This window comes from Cyprinodon variegatus, unplaced genomic scaffold (genome assembly GCF_000732505.1).
Source record: "Cyprinodon variegatus isolate N-32 unplaced genomic scaffold, C_variegatus-1.0 Scaffold778, whole genome shotgun sequence".
NCBI classification, from domain to species: domain Eukaryota; kingdom Metazoa; phylum Chordata; class Actinopteri; order Cyprinodontiformes; family Cyprinodontidae; genus Cyprinodon; species Cyprinodon variegatus.
Genome location: NW_015151231.1, coordinates 322,072 through 345,532, shown reverse-complemented (window position 1 = coordinate 345,532; position 23,461 = coordinate 322,072). Strand labels below are relative to the sequence as shown.

Genomic DNA, 23,461 nt, shown 5'->3' with positions numbered 1-23,461 from the left:
TTTAGCATGAAACTGTCAATTCTCTACACGGTAGACACAAACAAACACACATATATGTTGTATCACTCTCCTTGTGGGAACTTTCAATTGATTTCCATTCATTTCCCCCATTTCCATTTCTATGGGCTAACCCAGACCCTTACCAACACATACCTAACCCATCCTCATGAGGACCAGGTGTTGGTCCCCACAAGTACCTATAAGTCCCCAAATATAGAATATTACAAGGTAACAAAAATATGGCCACATGCACACAAACAAACTTGTCTCACTCTCTTTGCAGGGCATTTTCATCAACTTCCATTCATCTCTGCAGCCCAAACATGACCCTAACCCCGACCTAAATGTAATTCGCACCTTAAGCGGATGAGAACACTGTGCGATTTTCCAGTCGTGCAAGAATTTTTTGATCGGGACAACTTTTTGTCCCGATTGTGCGTCGTGTAGTATACAGGGGGTAACAAGGGGCGATCAGCCTCTAACAAACACCTCCCGATCAGGAATCATGAGGTCGGGAGAAAGTGGGCATGTGCGAACAAAGAATCTTCTTCCTCTCGTAAACACAGAAGCATGGTGGGGGTGCAATGAGTGAAATGGAATTCTTTCTGTAAAATTGAAAGACCAAAGTAGCCATGTTTGCTCAGCCATGTCTTTGTCCAAATACATTGTTGCCTTTTCTTTTTAGTGCTTTCAGCACAAAATTGCACAAATTGCCAAGGCAGCGCATTTCACTCTTGTGAGCTTCATATTCCTCTTCTATTTGTTTGGCTTCCATATAGACGAGCCAGAGCAGCTCCATCTCACTGCAGAGCTGAGTCTGACGTGGTTTTTAGTCGTACAGTGTGAGCAGGTAGACAGCATCAGAGTGTCAGGTCGAACATAAAATCGTGAGCTGTGAACTCACACTGTATAATGAAACCCTGCTGTTTAGTCGTACAGTGTGAGCAGGTAGACAGCATCAGAGTGTCAGGTCGAACATAAAATCGTGAGCTGTGAACTCACACTGTATAATGAAACCCTGCTGTTTAGTCGTACAGTGTGAGCTGTAGCTGTGTGCAACGTTTGAAAAAAATCACACAGTGTACAGTACGCCCAGCTTTAGTGTGACCCAAAAACGGCAATTCTCTGTGTGGAGTCTAGGGACTGGGCCCCACAAGGAGCAGTCGGTCCCCACATCCATAGTATTTTTCCATAAAATAGGCCACATAATGTATTATAAAAAAAGGCACATAAAAAACATAATAATACAAAGTGCAGGAAGAGTCATGCTGCAAGCCTTTATTTTCAGCAGGGATAATGAAATGTGAAAGAGTTCAGGGAAGATGGATTAAGTAAAATATAAGGAATTTTTGTGCAAATCATTAGCAAGACATTTTCCTTTATCTTATTACAGTGCATAATGGGGCGATTCTATTAGGGTAAAAAAAATATATATCAGTAGTTAAATGTGTGATGAACTTACAGTCTGGAAGTAGTTTGCATAGTCTATTTCTTTGGCCACAAAATTGTACATATCCGCAGACAGCTGATCCTGAAGATTAGAGAACAGAACCGAAATGTGGTACATCAGTGTCTGATGCATTGAAAGAGTTTATAAATCAGAGAGAAAAAGAAGCTGGAGAGAACATGATTAATGATCTGCTCTGCCTGGACACTCACTCTACAAATCTCCATTCTATTGGCTGTTTCCTCCATCTCCTCTCTGAGGGACTCGGACTTGGCGCCGGGCTGCATTGTGCTTGGGTGGCTGGATGACTTAGATGACTGCTGATATCTGTTGTGGTAAAAAAAAAAAAAAAAAAAAAAAGAAAAAAACAGATCTTTGAGTTTTAACAATGTTTTAACAGGAGCAGACTGCAGCCTGGGATATAAACATAAACGCCTGTAACCTTGTTCGTGCTGAGTCCATGTCCAAGACAAGTTTAGCTAAGTGCTTCCTCTGTTTCTGGATGTTGGGAATATCAACCTTCAGAAGACATTATTAGTGTTTGTTATATGGGGGAGGAGAAATAAATTGCAAAAGGTTAAAACGTGTGCCAGTTTTACCTCTGCTAGCACATAAAGAGGCTCCACCACATCTCTCTCTATCTGGAGCTCAAACTGCAGCAACTCCTGTGCCAACTTATCTTCAGTGTCTCCACACAACTTTAGCATCTTTCTGTTACAAAGCAACCAAAGACAAAGTCATTTGCATGAAAACGCAATCAATCAATGGATATGCTGATGAAGAAAGATAGCTAAGGATGAGTATGTGCATATGCAGTAGATTGTTACCCCAGGAGAGAGTCATCCCCTAACACTGCTGCTCCCTCCTCCATGCATTGTGCCAGGATTGTGAGGGGAAGCTTTTTCTGACAGGGAGAGATCATATTTCAGTGACATTGTTGTCAGTTATCACACGATCATGGTCTGAGAGACAGACACTCACAGAAGGTGACTTGACAGATTTCTTCTCGGTGTCAGTGCTCTGCTGACCCTGCAGGCAGGCAGTCAGTTTCTTGTGAGTGCTATGTGTCACCTGCTTGACTAGATCCAGACGCTTCTCCACCTATACAAGGAGAACCACACACAGGACACAGCTGAATGCAAATGTTGAAACACAGACACCACCCTGTTTTCACGGCTACACATCTGCCACTTCTTTGCAAGCTTAACAATACTGCATGTGTTTATAGGCATCACATTTTAATGAGATGCTATCAAAAGTATCATAATAAATAAAGATTTCATTGGAAACATATAGTACTGTAACGCTACAATATTACACACTGCTGGCCTGAAAGGACATTTCTAGTTTTTGTATAACTCAACAACAAGTAAAATAGTCCAATCCCAAAAATCCAAAAATAAAAAAAAACAAAATAGTATAAGAGAGGTGTTTGCAAGCTACACGCACCTTGGCTGTTGAGCTGCCATCTCCTCTTTATTTGAAAAAACAGTTTGACAGAAAAACAAAAAACTATTTTTTGTATCATCTCCACTGTTTCTTAAAAAGGGTAGAATGGCAAACTTTTATTCTTATAGTTTTGAGTGTTTACGTTCCATTTTACAAGAGAAACACTGGTGCAACCTGATGAATTTAGCTTCATAGTTAGGTAGTTAAAGCTGGAGGCTGTTATTATCGGAATTAGTGTGCTGCTCAAAGTTTACCAACTAGAGTATTAATATAGCAGAATTAAGGATAGGGCCCATTGATTTTTTAAAAATAAATGTCTGTAGTGTCAAATTTTCAAACAGCCAGATTTATTTTTGTTGTAAGCAAGGGTTAAAGTTAGTGCCACCTATTTTCAGCCAGCTGACTGACAGTGCACATCAATATGTCGGGGAGAGGCAGAGATGTGCCACTTTATCTCGTTGCTATCACTGCACACTCTATCTGCCAAATGTGTTAGGGAGCATTTAAGTTGATCTGAAATTTTAATTCTTCAAAGTCTTAATACATCTTGACGTCCTCATATGATTTAAATATGACCTCTTTCAGTTCAATTCATGCCATTTTAGCCATGAGTTTATAGCTAGAAACACAGCTTACCTGTAGCAGATCTTCACTCAGCACCTCTGTCTTTTCTGCCCTGTATGAATAAAAGTTTGAAACTATGAGACCATAAGGACACCAGCAACTGATTACAACCTTTTTTTTCTTTAACAGTTACCTACTCATTACAACCAACAATAGCAACTAGCATATTTTAGATAATATCTAGGGGATGCTTTTAATTTTAAAAGCTATGACTTTAACATTTAATTATATTCATTTACATTTAGCCTCCTCTTTGTTACTATATACACACAGATTTAAATGTGCTCCAAAATGGGTCACCCATATTCCCACAAAGGTACATAAGCACAAGTGTTTACAAACTGCCTATCTGACTCATGATCTAATTCTCCACTTAACAACATTATACTAAAGCCATAGATTCATTATGCCACTTCCTACTGAGGTGCTTTGCATCCCACTGTAATTGATGCAGGCAGGGGCTTATAGACTGTGACGTGAGGCTGTGAATGAGAGCTGAGCTGCTGCGCCGATGGGGCTGATAAAGCCACTCAGTCGGAAAACTGAGTGAAGTCATTAGCACAGGAAAGAGCAAACCAGTGAAAGTCCAAAATAAATGTTCTCAGCTCAGATAGCAGTGTTTTATATCCTCAGTCCTATAACAATTAAGATTTTTTTTTTTTTTTTTTTACCAAAAAAGGCATTACTAATCACTTTGGGTTGTTAAATATTTTTTAAACAAAATTTGTACTAAATAACTGAATTAGGAACAATTCAGTTACGCTAATCCTAATTATCAAATAAAGCATGTAGACCAGCACAGGAATGCAAAACACTTGAATGAACCACACCTGCTTACCCCCAGCATCCACCTCGCAGTAAAAATATTCTCTCTCCATTTCCACTTCCTGACTGCACAGCCCCCTTCCTGCAATTGTGCCTGAACCATGCCAATCTCAGCAGCAAATAATGAATGAGAACCTATCTTAAGCAAAGGAAAGGGGCAGACTTTTGTTTGTTCATCTAATATTCATTAACAGGAGAACATCAGGAGCTTATGCTGAAACGTTTATATTCGAAAGATATACACTACAGCAGATCTCTAAGGTATTTTTATGGAAATTGCTGTAAGCAAATATTTGTTTACTGAGTTCTAGATTATTTCCAACATTTTCTCTTTTTTTTTAAGCATCACTGAGAGCTACACTTCAGTGATGTCAGTTATTAAAATATCGTCCCTCTGCTCCAAGGTGTTAACAAGGAGCCATGGGAACTGGGTCAAACAGAGTACCAGTGCATCTATTATCAGCTGATTGCTCTACTCAGTAAACTATGAGGGGAAATACAGAAAATTATTACATGAATGACAACAAAATATATAGATTGAGTAAATATAATTAAATTCACAAATAATGATAGAGGAATAAAATTTATGTTTTATGTTGCCTGATTTCTTTTAACCTTATGTATCAAGTGTTATGGATGGAAAAGAAAAAAAATCTCACAAAAAAAAAGAAAATGAAAAAAAAAAAAAAAACACGATCTCCAGAGATAAAAATGAAGAGAACCAAATACTCAGGCACCTTACTCTTATCAATCAAATAGAGAGCTCTCAACAAGCATTTTAGGCTAAGAAGAAACATATACACCTCCAAACTGTATTGTATTGATGTTGTGATATCAAATGAAGATATGAGTTTTACTTTCAGTAAAGATACAAATTCTACATTTTCAAATAGGGATGTATTGAAATTGTATTGTATTGTATTTTTCCAATTCTGAAAGACTCTCATAATAATTCGTAAAGATAGATTGATACAGCCAAAGATCAGTTAAAAAATAATACTTTTGAAAATTTGAACTGAAATGTCTGAGCTACCATTACTTTGTATTAATTTGTTGTAAAAATGTAACATAATACTAGTATCAATATTTTGCATAACTAAAACAACATGTAATTCAGGCAACAGATTGGATTGAAAAGAATCAATTTTAAATCTTGAGAATTGGAATTGAATTGAACCTTTTAATATGAATTGAAATCCACCACTAATTTTAAAAGAGAAGAAATAGAAATTTACAATAGCAGCAATGCTATAAGCCCAGTTTAGAGTGAAAGGGAAATACACCATTGTTGTGCATTTCTGCTTGAATCCCTCAGATTATATTTGCCTAACCATACCATACCAGCTTTATTTATAGCATGTACTGTATATAACAACAAATAAAGTACTGAATAAAGCTGCACACTGTAAAGATATGTGAAATGTATATGAACATAAAACATTAAGAACAATTTAAAACAAACAAAGTCAAACTAAGTCCCTCTAGGGCTAAAAGCCCCCCCCCCCCAAATTTTTTTTTTTAATATTTAATGCGAAGTTTTTGCACAGGGGTATGTTATCCCACAAATGAGGAGCAGCAACGGAAAAGTATTTGCCCCATCTAAGCTTCCTCTTAGACCGTGGTAGCTGCAGGAGCTGCTGTCAAGCCAACCTAAATGACCAATAAGGAAGGTAGGAAGGAAGAACTTCAGAGGTAAGGAAGGGCAAGGTCATTTAAACATATAAAATGAAGACAATAAAAAACCCAGGTAGCCAGTGGATTTGGGCCAGAACCAGAGGATGTGTTCTGCTTTTAGTGCACAGGTTAGAAAAAAACTGCTGCAGCTTTTTGCCAAGATAAGAGCACAGAACAGCATGTTGCACCTGTACTAATTTCCCCTCATCAGCAACCTCCCAGGTTGCTCATGATACATTACTCATGGTGTTTCCCCTCCACAGCAGGCTTGAAGCAATTGCAGGTCCAGAAACCTAAAACTGCTCATAGAGGTATGACTCAAAATGTAAGGAACAACAGTACAGATGTAATACCACTGATGCTTTATCCTCTATCTCTAAACCTCAAAACTAAAATTAGGTTTTCCAGGGTTGTTGTAACAAAATGATTCTCGGTTTTAGAAGCCATGGGGCACTTGTAATCTTATTTAAATTTGCATCATTCTGTGTTTCTTTTCAACTAGTGGCAGTTCTTCTTTGTAAGACAAAACCACATTTATTCAGCCTTTGAAAGCACAGTTTCAACCCAGGACCAGTTAGTAATGTGGATACTGGTTTGATTGCTGCTAAAGATCCTTATATATGAAGCTAAAGCCTCAGAGAGAGGGCTGAGGTGAGGAGTGATTTTCCTCTCAGCAAACAGTGTGCAGATTGGAGCCCTGGGAGGAAAAATAAACACGTGGGAGAGTTGGCAGCCATGTGGGTGGTGTACTCATGGAGAGGAAGGGAGATGCAGCCAGGTTTATGCCAACCATCTGCCACAGCGCAGGCATTCCTTTACCTAAAGCTCCTGATGATTCAATACATGCAGGAGCCCAGATACAAACACGTGTACGGACATCTTTGAACATTAACACTGATATGCTCCATATGAATAAAGACATTTTCTGTCAATTCGTAGAATAAAAACATTATTTTAAGATTAATTAATTTCTATGCACTTTTCATGAGAATGTCTTGAATTCTCAACAAGATAGCATAGATAATTGCTTAGAATAAAAACATTATATGAGATCAAATCTGAGCAAGAGAATGATTAGCTTCAACACTTTGAATAGCAAACAGTCTTCCCTTGGTAGAAAAATTAACAAAGGGCTACTAAGGATAAAAATCCTAAGGACATCTGGGCTTAAGTGGTAATGATTGTCTGGGAAGAAATGCAGTTGATTCTGTATCTGGGACATTCTGTAAGGTTGGAGCCAAAACATCCATCAAAAACACAGCTGACCATTTCAACAGCACATTCTGCATAAAATATTACTTATATAATAAATATTTCTATCTTGAGACATGTTAATGCTTGACAGCTGCATCTCCTGCCCCTTAGCGCAGTCCATAGTTATGAAAGCCATGACAAACCGAGTGTATGTGGACAAAATGTGAGCAAAATAACTTCTGCGCTCAAAAACATGTTGCATCAAAAGAACTCAAATAATCTGCTGTGAGAAATCTGAGCATTCTTTGAGCAAAAGCAAAGCTGGTGTACATTTGTTAGTGGTTAATGCAGCTAAAAAGGGTACTCTGTCTGAGGGGAGAGCTATGCTAGATGCATGGCCCTATGTTGCTTGGGGAGGGTAAAGAGGCAGAATGGTGGCCCTGGGCATCAGCAGGGCACCACACAGCCTGGGGCGCTGGCATAAGATTCACATAAAGCTAGGCACACACACAGGCCAACTCACAGCATATCTATGAAAGGAAATACCACTATGTACTTCATAGTTAAAACATTTTCTTTCCACAACATTCCATTGTCATGCAACTAAACACTCAATCGGGTTCCTCCCAAATGACCAAAGCAGAGGAGGCCCTGATGCGATATGAGATTACTTAAACAGAGAAACCCACTTACTGTAGCTGTCCAGCAAACTAGGTCACTGTTTTGTCAAGTATGCAAGAATAACTGTGAGAGAAGCAACACACATGCATACATAAGCAAGCAGTGCATACAGAATATGCACATATGTCCAGAGAGAGAGCAAGAGAGCAAGACAGCCTGCAGCTTTATGCTAAGTTTCACTGCAAACACAATCAGTCAGTTATCCTAAATAGGTTTATTTATAGTAAATCATTTTAAAATGTTATCTGCATCCAGACTTCATTAGATTTATATCCAAGTTCACACACCTTGCATGTAAACGATGAAATTTAGTCACATTTTCTGTGGAAAACTGCAAAGAAAACTGGTAAACTAAAACTAAGCAAAGTGCAAATTAAAAGCAAATGCTTTATACACCCTCAAGAAAGAATTCTGTTGGTTTGTTTTTTCATTTTTCTGCAAATATCTCTCCAGCTTTGAAAATTGAACATGTGAGTTGGCAAGCAAATGTGATGAAACACGTAATACCAAGTGAGTGTTTCTAGGCAACCAGGCAAAAGAAGTTGCAATCTTTGACTATACAAAGGAGAGGAGTTCTTTTCTAATATAAATAAAATAGCAAACATGGACCGTGGTGATGGAGGTAAGGGGTAAGCAAAACAGGAAATTTATTGGTGTATTAATGCTTCCTGTTTTCAGCAGACTGGCATTCTTAAATGGAAGGAAGTGGGCATGCTTGACAGGGAGTGACCCGTCTTTCTCTGGCAAAAATAACACTCTAGTCCCAAAAAAAATGAATAGTGAGATTTTTTTTACTCAATTTTAGCAAAAATTTTTTCATACTAGGTGTTTAAAAAAAGAATTAGATGTGGATCAAACATTGTGGCAGCACATGGGGTTTGTGATCCTATTTTGGCAACTGATGCATCTCAAATTTAAATTACACAGAAAGGTTTGGATAAGTGAACAATTCAATTCCATCAGTGAAACTCCTTTACTTTATACTTTATAGCTTAATTGCTCACATAAAGAATGTACTTCTAAGGCCTCTGATTGGTCAAATCTACATACGCTCTACACTATGCATATTTCCTTTTTGCTACCTTACCGGCTAGTTTTGTTTGTATGACCGCCATTGTGGAAAACGACTCGTGAAGTTGGACCAGCTAGAACAGCAAACGAGAAACAATGGTAGTTCATGATGTCCCTCTTGCATTGTGGGTAGAATACCATAGCGCAGACCACGCTTCAATATTGAGCATAAATCAAAAATATCTATGACAAGCTCACTGCAAAACACTGCTGCGGGGAGTATAACCAACCCTCAACTCTGCCTGGTTTCTCATCACTGCTCATCTGATCTGTCTCCTGCCTCTATTTAGGCTGTTTTCATCCAGTCATCGGGGCTAGATAATCTTGTTCTCTCCACCCAGTGGTGAGAGTGTTTTTATAGTTCCTTGGTGTTTCTGATTTCCTGATCCTGACCTGTTCTGCCTCTCAACAACTGAGCCTGTTTGTTCCCATCTGAACTGTTTGCCTGGCCTGGCTTCTGACTCCTGGCCCTCTGAGCCTGCCTGTTCCTGTTCTGTTTGCCTGACCTGGCTTTGGCTGCATTTTCTCTGGGGCTGGAGCATCTGGGACACTCTGGGCGGCACCAGGTTAGTGACTCACACATTCATAATCATCCGCCATGAGATTATCTTGGTCACTAACCTGTGTTTCTCTCCTGCAGAGGTTACTTCCCTAGACACTGCAGCCGCTGCTACTGCAGATCTGTTTGTTTTAATAAACGCTTTTTGAAGTAATCCCACTGTCTGTCTTGCATTGAATACTGGGTCCTCCGTTCTGAGTCATTACAAAAAGAGGATACTAGAAACAAGAGGCAGTTGTTCAGATGGGCTGAATGCCCTTTATAAACAACCTGCAGAAGCATAACTTCAGTACACAAAACTGATACAGACATTCCTGCAAAAACAGTCCAGAATAATTATTAAGTGCCTAATGTGTACTACATAAATAATACAATATTTACATCCTTTTAATGTGTTGATTAAGAGGGTTAAGATTGACCACTATTTGAGGAGTTCCTATAGAGGCCAGGCTGTAAAGAAATGGCTGCACTCAAAGGGAGAAACTGAGCTTTGCTCTGATATTACATCATCTCTCTTTTGTTGGCTATAATAGCTGGCCCCTTCACAAAGGCTCTTTATCACCGCCATTATGCTGTCCCTGAAAGGCACGAAAAGTTATCAACATGGATAATACGGAATATGTTATCAGCTAATTAACACATTGCAATAATTCTGCCTGTAAAACACAACATCATGTTTTTATTATGTTGTTAAAGCTAGTTTTAGAAAGCAATCATAATTTGAAGGCCTTTTTTGTGAGTCTTTTGTAGACAGTAAACTCAGAACTAAGATAAAGAGTAAAAACAAAATCATATCAGCTGTTTATACTGTTTTTTTTATCAGCTATACAATGTAGTAAATAACACAAAGAAGAGGGGAGAGCAGAGGTACAGAAAGGCTACACAGGCGTTCAGACAAGTTGATCCCTTTCTCTAACCTGCATATGATCAAGCTTTCTTTAGCTTTCAGCTTTGTTTGTTGTTCAGCATGTATGCATTTCAGTTTGGAAGAAAAGATGCAAACAAGCTTCAGCTTATAGATAAAGTAGTTTATTAGCTAACAGTTTTTCATGCCTTCTTTCTTTTGCTTTAACCCTCTATTTAAGATTTTCTGCATGTCGTTTTAACATCTTTAAACAACAATCAAGGTGTCCAGTAATGCATTCCCATAATGCTTCAGACCAGTAACGGAATCTTAAGCAAGACGACGCAACCCACAAATTGCGCCCATTCTCTGATAATTGGATTTTGACGTACTGAGCTATTCAGGACTATTCCTAAAGGCAGAAACACCAAGAATGCATTTATCACATCAGTATTATGAATGTCATGCTAGATGAGCATGCTAGTGTGTGAGTGAGAATACTAGAGTTTGTTTGAGCTAGAATTGGCGGCAGTCTATTGTCAAATATCCCCGATTGTGGGGAATAACAGGTCCAAATGGGGACGTTCAACAGGTGGTAAATGGTAAAGCTTTCTTCTTTGGGTTGGGGTTAGGTTTAGGACTAGGGTGTGAATTCAGTTTAAGTTAGGGTTAGGTATATGTAGGTAATGGTTAGGATTGCGGTAAGGGTCTGGGTTAGGCAAAATAAAATGAATGTTAGTCAATGAAATGTCCCCTAAAGTCATGCAAACAAAGGCTGTGTGTTTTTCTGACTATTTATTCAACTTTGAAAATTTTACCTCAATTACAACCTAATATTAAGGGAAAAAAATACTTATTTAGAAAAAAACTTTGTTGCATGTGATTTGAGGTGAAAATATGTGAATGCTGATTAACTACATATTGGGATCACAATTATATGTCTGCCTTGTGTTTAATACAATCTAAAAAGAAATCTAAAATACTTAATTGATCCCAAATGGAAGTGAACTGTTGTAACTCATGGGTATTGTTCAACAAGTTGCGGTATATGGTGAATGGCAGGAAGAATCTCCTGTAATGATATGTCTTGAATTGGAACTGGAAAAGTCTTTGAAGATACTCTGTTGATGTTCAACAGTCTTCTTTAGAAGATGCTAGCAGTTGGCCATAATGTTCTTTATTTTATTAATAATGACTCTCTCTTCCCAGCCCAGGGTCTTTCTGCATGGAGTTTGCATGTTCTCCCTGAGCATGGATGGGTTCTCTCGGGGTACTCAGGCTTCCTCCCACAGTCCAAAAACATGACTGTTAGGTTAATTGGCTTCTCCAAATTCTCCTTAGGTGTGAGTGTGTATGGAAATGGTTGCTTTTCCTGTTTGTTTTCTGTGTTGCCGTGCGATGGCCTGGCGACCTTTCCAGGGTGTACCCCGCCTCTCACCCATTGACAGCTGGAGATAGGGACCAGCACCCCTTGCGACCCCACTTGGGATTAAGCGTGTTAGAAGATGGATAGATGGATGGATGGATAACTCTCTCTGAAATCATCTCCAGCAGTTCTAAAACAGTTGCCAAAACAGATCTCTCCTTCTTTAACACCTTGTTAGACTTAATTTATGTAAGATTCTCTGCTGCTGTTACAACAGCATAAGAGTTTTACCTGCAGGAGACTTATAGAAGATAATCATCTCCCTTGTTTTGTTTACATTCGGGATCAAATAATTTTTTTTCCCGCACCTCGTACCAAGCCTCCTGTGGTCAGCTTCTTGTCCTTTACTGAGGCACCAACTAACTACAGATTCATCTGAGTATTTCTGTAGATGATGTCTTGCACTGAAGCTGGAAATGTAAAGATTAATTAGAAATGGGGGGAGGACCCTTCAGTACTCCTTCAGTGCAGACTACCTGTTTAGATTATTGACCCTTTAGTCTCACAGTTGTCTGTTTGTCAGGCAGTCTTCGATCCAGGTGATTGTTCATGCCTCCAACTGAGTGTTGTGGAGTTTCTGATGAAGGAAGTCAGGCTGAATTGTGTTAAATGCACTGGAGAATTCAAAGAACATGATCAGTGCTGTCTGCCTTCTCTAGATAAAAGTGGATTTGTTAAAGCAGGTGTATGATGGTATTTTCCGTTTCAATTTCGTGAAAATTGCAGGTTGTCGTGATAGCTGTTTGTTTGCTTGCAATTTCATTTCTCTGTAATTGTGACAGTGTAACGATAATTGAAAGCCTGAAAAAAAAAAAGCCTGCAATCTTCTTCATCCCTGACCACACATCTCTAATATTTTGTTTTGCTGGAGCTTGCTCTCCAGTTTCTTCCTGTACACTTCTCATAACTCCTGACTCTCTTCCCGAAGATTCTGGTTTTCTTGTTTGGCAGTTCCTGCGGTTCAGTGGTGATCATGTTATTATCACAGTGGAACTAAGGTGGAATGTGAACAGTTACCCTATGACACCAGAAAACTATCTGGGCAAAAAATATGGACAAACCAACAGTTCAATATCTGAGCTACAGAAACAAATAAGATGTGCTGGATGACCCCATTTCTGGCTTGTTTTCTAAAGATCTCACATTGCCACAATGAATGATGGAAGCAACAGCTTCAATTTCCTGCTCCTCTCTTTCTCCTTTCTCTTGCTCAGAATCCTCTGCACCTCCTTTTGAATTCAATTGGTGCTTGTATAAGTAGTAAAATTATTACTTTCATTATTTTTGAATCTTTAATGACTGCACCGAGCTGCAAAAAAAAAACCAACAACAACTTACTATGGTTACTATTGTTATAGATCAGAAAAAAAATTTCAAAAATAAAAAGAAACTGCAAACATCCTTTCAGTCGCACAACTTCTAAAACCAGAGGGAAAAAACATGAGATAAAAAGAGTTGATCCACAACCAGAGGAAATTAAAGTAAGTTCTTAAAAAGAATATCAGAATCATGCTAGCACAGCAACTCCAACATACACGCACCCTAAGCAACGGAATTTTAGATTAATCGTGTATAAGATAAATTACTTTTAAGGCCTTTCCATAGATCTGATATTATATCATATGTAACATGATCTAAAGCTCTGAGAAAACATGTATATAAAACATTTATAATACAGTTAGGACATTTGCTTGAAAGTTCGGCTCTTCTTGTACTAGTTATCCGGAAAAAATGTTTGTTCATCTCATGATGCACTCTGCAGATGCTTTGTCTGCAATACGGAAAATTCAGACAGCTTACCATAAATGGGTGATAAACAGGTGATCCTACAAGGATAAACTGTATAGAAAATGGCAAAATTGATAATAGTCAATAGTATCTCATATTTACAGAGTAACCTTGAAATCTATAATGATAGATTTATAATTGATCATCTTTCATTTTAAATGTTATTCATTACCTCATAATTTATATTTTACTATTGAGTGAAGATCTAGTATTTTGGAGACCTTTCGGATTCCACCAGAAATAAGAGTTATTTTGTCTGTAGGTACTTATGATTAAGAAAACACAATTTGAAGAAAAACCCTGCTCTTGTAGGTAAATCTAGGACTTGAAAATAAAACAAACTAAATAAGCAACTAATTTGGATTTTAAAGAAAATATTCAGATTGCTCACATTTTTTCAGGTGCCAGAGTAATTTAACTAATTTAAAGCCATTAAAAGTAGGACCAAAGATGATTTATGTGTTTAAGTTTTGTCTTATCATAAATTTTCAAAGTCACCATGTAGGGCTGAAACCACATATTAAATTTCACTGATAAAAGACCAGACATTTTTCTCATACTGTCTGATATTAAACCAGATTAAACTTTTCTTGTCTTTGTTAGTTAAGATTATAATATTTATATTACATTATAATTCCGTCTTTTACCGACCTGGACTGAAATAGCACTTAAAAGAGTGGTCATTAACACAAAAATTCAAGGTAAACATTTGCAAATGCATTTAGAGACAAAGAACCTTAAATATGGAGATTTGTTCTGTGCTCTTATGAAAGTAAATGATGTGACTGTTCCTTTATTACATTTTCAAGAAACAGGCGTAAGCTTGCATGTAAGGAAATCTTAAAGATGACTAGGACTGAAACTAACAATTATCTTGCTAAGTTAATAATTTGTTGATTATTTTTTCAATTAATCGTTTAATAATAGTATAGCAGAACATTCCTTATAGAAGATTTTTTTTACAGATTAAAACTAGGTAAAACTCAAACATTTCCACTTGAGGTGTTCTGGATAGAGCATATTGACTGATAAAATTTTTTCTTTAATTTGAAATGCTAAATATTTTTAACAATATTGGTATATTTAGTTAGCTCTAAGTGGGTCGCTCTGTCAGCTAAAGGCATGTTTTAGAGACTATATTCCAGTTAACGATTGATCGATTACTGATTTAGTTGACAGTTATTTCAATAATCGATTAATCAAAAATAAATCTGATTATTGTTTCAGCCAGCAAAGAGAAACTTGTGAAAGAATGGCCAAAAAGTTTGATTCAAATCTTTCTGTTTAAAAAACATTTCTACAACATTCTATAAAGTAGTATGTTGACTTACTACTTTGGAAAAGCAAAAACTAATTCTGGCTCAAAATTTTCAACCCATTTAGGAAATATATGTAATCTATTGGAACAATAACCAAAAATAGAAAAAGAGAAAACACAAAATCACCCAAAAGAAAAAGAAATGTAATCCACTGTAATGTCAGAAGAAGAATCTTAATGTCTTTTTATATAGTTTGTCTAAATATCTGCTTTCACTGCTTTAAAAGGCCTCCTGTGTGGGGCTTATGTAGACCTAAATAGGACTCTGAGATAGGAACAGTGAAATAGGTCAAGATAAATGGAGGGTAAGAGCTGTCTGAAGCAGTGTAATACAACGCTTGTTCAGTCTGTATGCTTGAGGACATAATAAAGTCAATGTCTTCTGTATTGGAATTTTGAAAGTAAAAAATATATATATATAGAAATGAAAGCAATAATTTTCTTAGACTTAAACACGTTCCAGTCCCTCTTACATGGCAATACCATGAAAGCTGGTTTTTCCCTAAAAATTTGTTTTGCAGAGGTAATAAGTCGAACTAATGACCAAATAACATGGGTGCAGAAAAAGCAGCAAGCACATTTAGAGTCAGAGTGCTGCTGATACAGCACACCTGAGCACCAACCCACTCCACCAGATGGAGACCTTTACTTTCTGCAATATATGAAACAGATAGCAGTAAAGTCTGTATGATATTATTTATATATTTTTCATGTCTCATGAACAGAAGTAATATTATTAGACATACTTAACTAATCCATCAATAAAAATGTTGGAATCTTATGTTGGAAAACACATATTTTTAACCTGAGCTGGATGAAAAGACAATGAGAGCTGCACGGCAATGATCACTTAGACTGTTCAAGTTTAAAATGATTAGAAGCAGAAAACAGCACAGAAGTCGTGCCACAATCTGAGACGGTTCAAGTCTGAGTCAGCAAGAACATTAAATCAGAATATAAAATCATTACCTTGCTGTTATGATGTCCTGATGTGTTTTCATTCTCTGTTGCTGATAGTTTTAAAATCCTGACAGAAAATCTAAAGTGTAAATCATACAGGCACTATAGCAAAGTAGAAAAATAACTTGTGGAAAATGAGCAGAAGTACAGCAGAGATGCAGCATCATGCGGATTTTTGAGGTGTGAAAGCTTACATTAAAATGCCTGATTAATCTGCAAAGGGACATTTTTCCCACCCACTGATTCAACACTTAAACAGCCTGCTGAATGTGGGTGCAACGACACATGAACCCCTGCATGCATTTGCTGAAAAACACTGCTCCAACTTTAAAACGTACCATGCAAACATACTTAGTGGATGACATTTTGATGGCCTTTTACCCTTCATGGTAAAATACAAACAAAAAAACAGTAACAATAACTGTAATTCAGCTTCAATTCATCATCCATCAGGTGCAGTTGGACGTAAAAGATTTTGTAATAAATTACTCCCATCAATATTACAAAGCACCCCATGTTGCTGTGCTTTAATTCAACATTAATATGTCACCTTAATGTTTTTTACAGATCTATTATTTTAATGAGAGGGATCACTCGAGTAGCCCTATACATGTTTTAATCTTCCAAAAAAAAAAGGAAAAAGGAGTATAAACATCGCCTTTAGATGTTGTGCATTTGGTATAATGGATGTGATTTCATGTCAGTACAAATAAAGCTGTTTGCTGACGACACAACTTTGTCAGAGAAGGTTAGTGAATGAAAGAGCATGGCGAAAATCAAGAAATGCAGTACACAGGTGGGAGTTCAGTTGTTTACTCCACAGATCGTGCATCAAGATATAAGTAAGAGGTCCCAATAAACTACAGTTGAAAGGCGAATAAGTTCAAGGGGTGTTATACCTCAGTTTTTTTGTCAAAAAAACAAACCCACACATGAAATCCTCAAACCTGGATGTCTACATATATCTAGAAGAGTGCCTGAACACACCTGACTCAAATATTAGTTCATTAGCAGAGCTCTGTAGCACTGTGCTATTAGAGCAGTTGGATGGAAAGGTGTAGGCCAAGGGACACATTTAAAAGTTGCAGCACTGGCCCCAGAAGAATTGAGTTTGTCTGGGATCAGATGCACACACTGAATGGTGCAGGAATCCTTAGACTGCAGCAAACAAAATCCAATCACATCAAAGGCTGACTAACATACACAGCATAAACAAAGCACTGTGATGTAGCTCTCTGCTCTTCAGAGAGCCTTTCACTCAAACAACCTTGTAGTAATAATGAGCAAACCCTCTGGTTCTAATCCCCCTGTGCTGAGCAGAAAACACCTTCTGGCCAAGTGCTGCTTGACAAGCTGCTCTCCTTGCGCGCAGAGGAAAGGGGAGGGAGCTGATAAGCCCAGTAGACTTGTCTAAAAGGTCACAACACATCCATTCCTGAACACAGGAGGGAGTTTTAGAGAAACCTATAAGCTCTAATATGGAAATAATTCAAATATTGATGTGTTAAGCTTAAAAAGGTACATTGCTCTCCAAAAGGAGCAATACCAAAATCCCGCTCACGTCTAGAAAAGCAGGTGATTGATCCACACTGAGGTGTTTCCCTCTTCGCAGCCCATTTTGCTGCGTTAAGACAACATTGCGCCTTTTCTCCATTTTTCTCCGTCACGTTGCAGCCCTCAGCCCCATCCATCAGAATCATGGTCACCTATTGACAGGTTCGGTGACAGGCAGAAGCGTTTAACGCAGCATAATCCTCTCAATGTGATTTTCAGAGCTGATACGATGCTTTAAAAACAGGGACGCCTCGGTGAGGCTGACTGCGTTCAAGCGATGGTCTATTTTTAATGTGTTTCGTGGGCAGGTTGGAGCTGCTGGGGCAATGCGCCTGCCTGCACGCTGCCTATGCGGTAGCATGTTCCATTGGATATTACGCATAGAAGAACCAAGGTGTTGGCATTTACTTGTGCTCCCTATAATTAGCAGTCTGTTATATATTACATGTATACATTAATTAGATCAGATTTGCCTGGAATTTAATAAAAACGGGGACATAAAGGGAGGGGATCTGTTTTAATTTCACTTGGCCAATGGAGAACTGAGAGGTTTTGCTTACCTTCCCACCGTTTGGTTGGCGAGCTGTCGCATTCGATTAAACTGCTTCTTCATCTTGTATTTTTTATTTTTTTTGCGTTAACACCTATGTGAGGAAATATTCCGCATTATTTCTCTTAGCGCGGTCCGTCCTCTAAAGAGGCGCAGCACAAAATCCTCTCTTCCATAATTTCCGTCCGTCATCGCAAACAAACGAGCTGTCCTATCCCACGATTACATTTTTTATTATATATTTCTATTTCTCCACATCATTTTTTTTTTGTGTGCCCTGCTGCCTGCGCAGGGATGCTGGAGCGATTCACGGGGGATGCACACGCATAGGCTGGGGGCGACAGCCGTGACAAGAAGCGGCTGCGCAGCAAAGCACTATGGGAAATGTAGTGAGAAATCTAAAGCTGTAGAATTAAATCCTCTAATTACTCTTTGATAGTAAATATACTTTTTTCATTATAATAATGATAATATTAATAAAAATACACTGATGCTTAGATCATCTAACCCCCTTTTCATAACATATTGCCAAAGCACACTTGGATCACACCAAAACACTGAATTACTTCACTTCATATCTATAAAGAATGATGTGAAATTTGACTTGCCTCCAGAGTCCTGACCTCATCCTTACAAAACACATTTTGGATGAAAAAGGGATCCTGATATTCATCTTTCCCTGTGATGTTTACATCATAATTCAAGTTGACTTTAGCAGGATCCATCAACAAACTGAACCTCGTAAAATGATAGGATGTCATCAAAGCTAATGAACACGTAAAATTAGGCAAATAAATAAATAAATAAATAAAATAAAATACTTTTGGCTTCATTATCTCCACATAATTAGGCTGGCAGAGTTTGTGTTTTACAGTTTAAACCAATCTGGAATGTAGTATCTCCATCTAGTGGCATTAACCCGTTAATGCAGTTACTGTTTTAAATTACTCCACTCAGAACCATTATAATAGATCAGACACATTACATTCTCACAGGTTATCAAAAGCTTAAGATAATTCGTGGGTTCTTCTTAAAAAATACATAAACATTTTAAAAAAACGTACACGGTTGTGTAAATCCATCTTAAACTGTAATTGGGTTTCTCTTCCTCTTTGTACTTAGTAGTTTAGTTTAGTTGAGTTTTACTAGTTTTAGTTAAGAGTTTTAAAGTGAAATAATTTGACTTGGAGCTGAATTATTTTTGATAATAAGCTCTTATATTTTAAACAAAAGTTGTGGTGAATTTATTCCATGTATGTGCAAAATTAACTGTTTGATCATGATTAGTGCTCGAATCAGTCTTTCATTAATTGTTCCAACTCACAGCTAGTAGGGCATGTGTTCATAAACAGTATATAACAGCCCAAATAATATCTGATTAAATAAGATATTTTACCACCCCATACCAGGGAGGGCAACAAACATCTTAAAGTATCAGAAATATAAATTCCCAGCTGGCTGGGAATAGAATAGAATATAAAATCTCAACATTAATGTGACATCCTACCTGGATGGGCATTGAACAAAAAATCACAACAACACTGTATTAAGTATATATGACCCTCTAAGGGAGGGTGGTAGAGATAAGGACACTTAACGAACTGCTGGACATTATGAACAATGCCAGCCACCTTCTGCACATTGTCTTCACCACCCAGAGGAGCCTGATCAGTGGGAGATTGCATCTCCCCAAATGCAGGACCAAAGCATTTCCTATTGTCACTCGTGCAATATTCTACTCTCTCACTGTGCAATAACACATGCCAACTACTGTGTAGCCTTCAGTGTGTGAGTGTGTGCGTAAATGGGTGAATGAATGTAGTGTAAAGCGCTTTGGTCAAGTCTCCTGACTTGAATAAAGGCGCTATATAAGTACATGCCATTTACCATTTACCATAGCCTGTGTAATGTTTTACTTATTTTATAAGGTCAGTACATATCTGCAGTACAAGTACAATAATCCAAGTTAACTACTGTGTAGTCTTCCCTTAACTCTCTATTGTGCATATATTTTTATATCTAAGGGAAATTACAACTTTTTTTTTATGCTTTGTTGTACTATATGCACTATTTCTATTTGTCTCCTGTATTAAAAAAAAAAAAACAAACTTTAATGACATCTTGCTTTAACTCTTTTTACTCTATATAAGCTACTGGAACCAGAATTTCCCTGAAGGAGTAATCCCAAGGGATAAATAAAGTTGAGTCTAAGTCTATAGTGATTATTCATGGGAGCCTTATTGTTACCTTTTAACAGGTTAATGGATGGCTGAGAGGAGCATGGAACTCCCTGCCCACACACAGGCTGATGGTTTGGTATATTATTTATAAATTAGTAATTACTACTGATTGTTTAACTAAATGAGAGTACCTGATACCTCAACTCCAAGGCTTCTGTTGGATTCAGTATTCCATCAGAATGAAAGAACTCAGGAAAACGCAATTCCTTAATGCCGCTTTGACTTGACTTGAAAATTTATTTTAAAAAACAACTAAGTTCTTGAATCTAAAACATTAAGGAAAATATTTGGATTGCCTGTTTCTGCTTTTCATTTTCATTGATCTTTTTGTATTTCAGATCTCAGGGTTGATTTGATTGTGTGAATTGTTCTGATGGTATGCTTTAACATAGATCTCTGTTATAAACAAATCACTTTTAAAGAAATCTCATGTAATAACACAATTACCTGCATAAATAATTAGGTAAAACTTGTTATAAATATTAATGATTATTTATGAATGTTTATTACTTTTGCAATTAACGGTAATTTGGTAAATTAGATGTACTTTTTAGGAAGATTTCGCATTAACTAAGAAAAATTAACCCCTAGTAAATATTTTATAAGATATTAAATTACATTTTTACCAATAAATGTTCAGTAAAACAATAGAAAGTGCTGACATAAAATTAACATCGAAATCTAAAATCAACATTAAAAAAAATCTGAAACACTTCACAATAGGAAATTTATTAATTATTATCTTTTGTTTGTTTTTATTTTGGCTACCTTAAAAAACAAAAAGCAAACAAAAAGTGGCTATGCAATTTATTTTGTGTAGAAGGCTTTGCTTTTATTGAAAATGTCCAGAAGAGGTCAGCCTTCTCTCTTCAAAACATTCTAATCAATGCAGGAAAAGCTAATTTTTCCTTTTCAAAGTATAATTCTTCACTTGGTCTCTCTGATATTACTCTCTATACTATACTCATAAATATTTGATATCTTATAATTATAAATAATGTTTATTAAAATAACATGTCATGCTATCTTCTCAAGGTTGCATTCTCTCTGACTAAATAAAGACAAGCAAGGCTGATTAGCAAAAAAAAAAAAAAAAAAAAATATATATATATATATATATATATATACCTCAGTGTTTTTTTTTAGTATAGACAAATATATGTTTTAAAAGATGAGCAAAACAATAACAAATTCAAAATGTAATGTTTAAAAAGCTACCTATTTGATTACTTTATATTTTATGTATAAAGCTTATTTACATTGCTTTATAAGTTTTCATCTTTAGTTATTTAATCACATTTTTTAATTATTAATTTTCTCTTTTCAAAGGTGAAACACTAATTAATATAATTATGTCTATTTTGTCATTAGAACTGCAGTCAGAATGCTACAAGAAACTTTTTGGTCAAGCGTGTTTAACTCAATTTGCCACCGCCTGAACTGTGATCAGTAGAGAGGACCTCCAAACCCAATTCAGAGGCCATGCCCTCTAGCTCGCTGTCATGAGTCCCTAATGGACCAACAGGTGGGCTGCACACTGAAGCCATAAGGTTTCAGTGGCCTCAGGGGGTAAATGATACAGAGCAATGACTGTTTCTGCCCTCATTAATCTCCTAAAGCTGGAAATTGAGAGGGGCAGGGGGTACCTTCAGCCTTGATCTCAACCCCTGGACCTTGTCAGATCATTTATTTTCATTAGTCCTCACTCGGGATGAACTGGTCAGTCCCAGTCGAGACATTCACCCTGCCCCCTTAAGTAGGGATGATTTCTGCACATATCTCTCGGGGGCTTCTTCAACTAAGCCCAGCCTCTGAAACATATACGGTAGCTCCCATCCAGGTTCAACCCTTGAAGCTGCTCTGTACTATCAACTGTTTGCCAATTTGTATGAAGAAAAAAATACTGGGTTGAAGTTATGATAGAAGACGATGCTGGTTAGCATTTTAGCACAGCTGCCAGAGTGAAGCTCTGATGTACATAAGCTGTTTGCACCGCAATGCAGGAAAATAGGATTGCAGTAAACATCTTTATCTGGTCTCAAACTGTTTTTAAAACTAGCTTAAGTGATTGAATGTTTCCTGTACTCTAATTCTTATTTGCTGGGGAGCTTGTGGCTAATTGGATCCCAATTTGCCTAATGAAGCACGCGCACAGGTCATAGCCTTTCCTTCCAGTGACCCTTGACTGCTACTGATATGACACAGGGGTTAGTGCTGCAGGTCACTGTCTGCACCTACTAACCTGAATGTTTTTAATGGGCTTTCTTTAGAGCAACAGTAGCATTGAAGCAGTTGTTCACGCTAATGTGTGATAGTTCTGCTCTAAACTAAATGGGAAGCATCTGACAAAAAGTTATAAGCTCTGCTTAAGCATCGCCTAGTCAACAAAGGGAAGATTGGTGGGGTGGTCACCTCACGCTTGTGCTTTATCTTCAAACACATAGCATCATATTACCCAGATCAATGACTTCAGGGGCAAGGTGTGGTTACCACAAGGCTTTGGTCTGTCATTAAGAAAAATCAGCTTATTAACCAAGGAAGTATGTGCAGTGGAGCTTGTAAACACTTTGATTTTTTTTTTTTTTTTTTTAGAAGTTGCTATAAAGATAAGCAAAAAGTTCAATGCATTTATCTGGAAAGTTTTTAAAAGAGAAGCACAGAGTTGTGTATATTTATTAAGTGAAATGAAAATGATTTATGGTATGATGAGCAAAAACCAATGTAATCTTCATTTTTATTCCTCCAAATAACTACCCTCCCCTAGTCGAAGAACCATCCAATGAAATCCCAGGAACATCTCACTTAAGTTTAATGTGATGTGCAAAAGATTAAGAGGTCTAAATAGTTTTGAAAGACACCATGTATAAATATTCAACCTCTCAGTTAAAAGCAATTTCTTACATTCTTATTTCCTAAGAATTAATTTTGTAAAACAAAGTTCTACATAGGCAGTAACAACAAGAAAAATTTTAAGTGATACTGGGAGATGAAACCAGACTCAGCTTGTTTTTTAAGAGTTTTCTGCAGCCAGAATAAGCCTCAGCAACTCTAGGGTCAGTCCTAATTTAAACATTGTGACATCTGAGGGACAGAGGTAATATAGGTCTAAACTAAAGGGACTGCTTTTAACGTGCATAAAGTGGCACAAAATGATGGTTATTACAAACACTCCTCAGACAGACTAAATGCAGGTTTGCCCGCTAACTGAGCTAAAGTTTAACAAAACAAACTGGTTATCAAACCCTGTGGTAGTGTTT

At 37.2% G+C, this 23,461-nt stretch overlaps 1 protein-coding gene across 6 annotated transcripts in view; it reads right to left on the bottom strand.

Moving 5' to 3' along the window:
* LOC107098449 (rho GTPase-activating protein 44-like) overlaps positions 1 to 18,240 on the bottom strand; it is a 39,594-nt gene extending 21,354 nt beyond the window's left edge. For 5 of the 6 annotated variants that reach the window (XM_015396152.1, XM_015396156.1, XM_015396153.1 and 2 more), the window contains exons 1-8: positions 17,975 to 18,240; positions 3,533 to 3,572; positions 2,429 to 2,548; positions 2,275 to 2,351; positions 2,047 to 2,158; positions 1,890 to 1,966; positions 1,660 to 1,774; positions 1,463 to 1,531 (exon numbers count right to left, since the gene is read on the bottom strand). In XM_015396152.1, the coding sequence (XP_015251638.1) occupies positions 1,463 to 1,531; positions 1,660 to 1,774; positions 1,890 to 1,966; positions 2,047 to 2,158; positions 2,275 to 2,351; positions 2,429 to 2,548; positions 3,533 to 3,572; positions 17,975 to 18,027 (663 nt within the window). In that variant the 5' untranslated portion in view covers positions 18,028 to 18,240. The remainder of the gene's footprint in view (positions 1 to 1,462; positions 1,532 to 1,659; positions 1,775 to 1,889; positions 1,967 to 2,046; positions 2,159 to 2,274; positions 2,352 to 2,428; positions 2,549 to 3,532; positions 3,573 to 17,974) is intronic. The other variant, XM_015396157.1, reaches the window with a different exon arrangement.
* Positions 18,241 to 23,461: the final 5,221 nt, after the last annotated feature.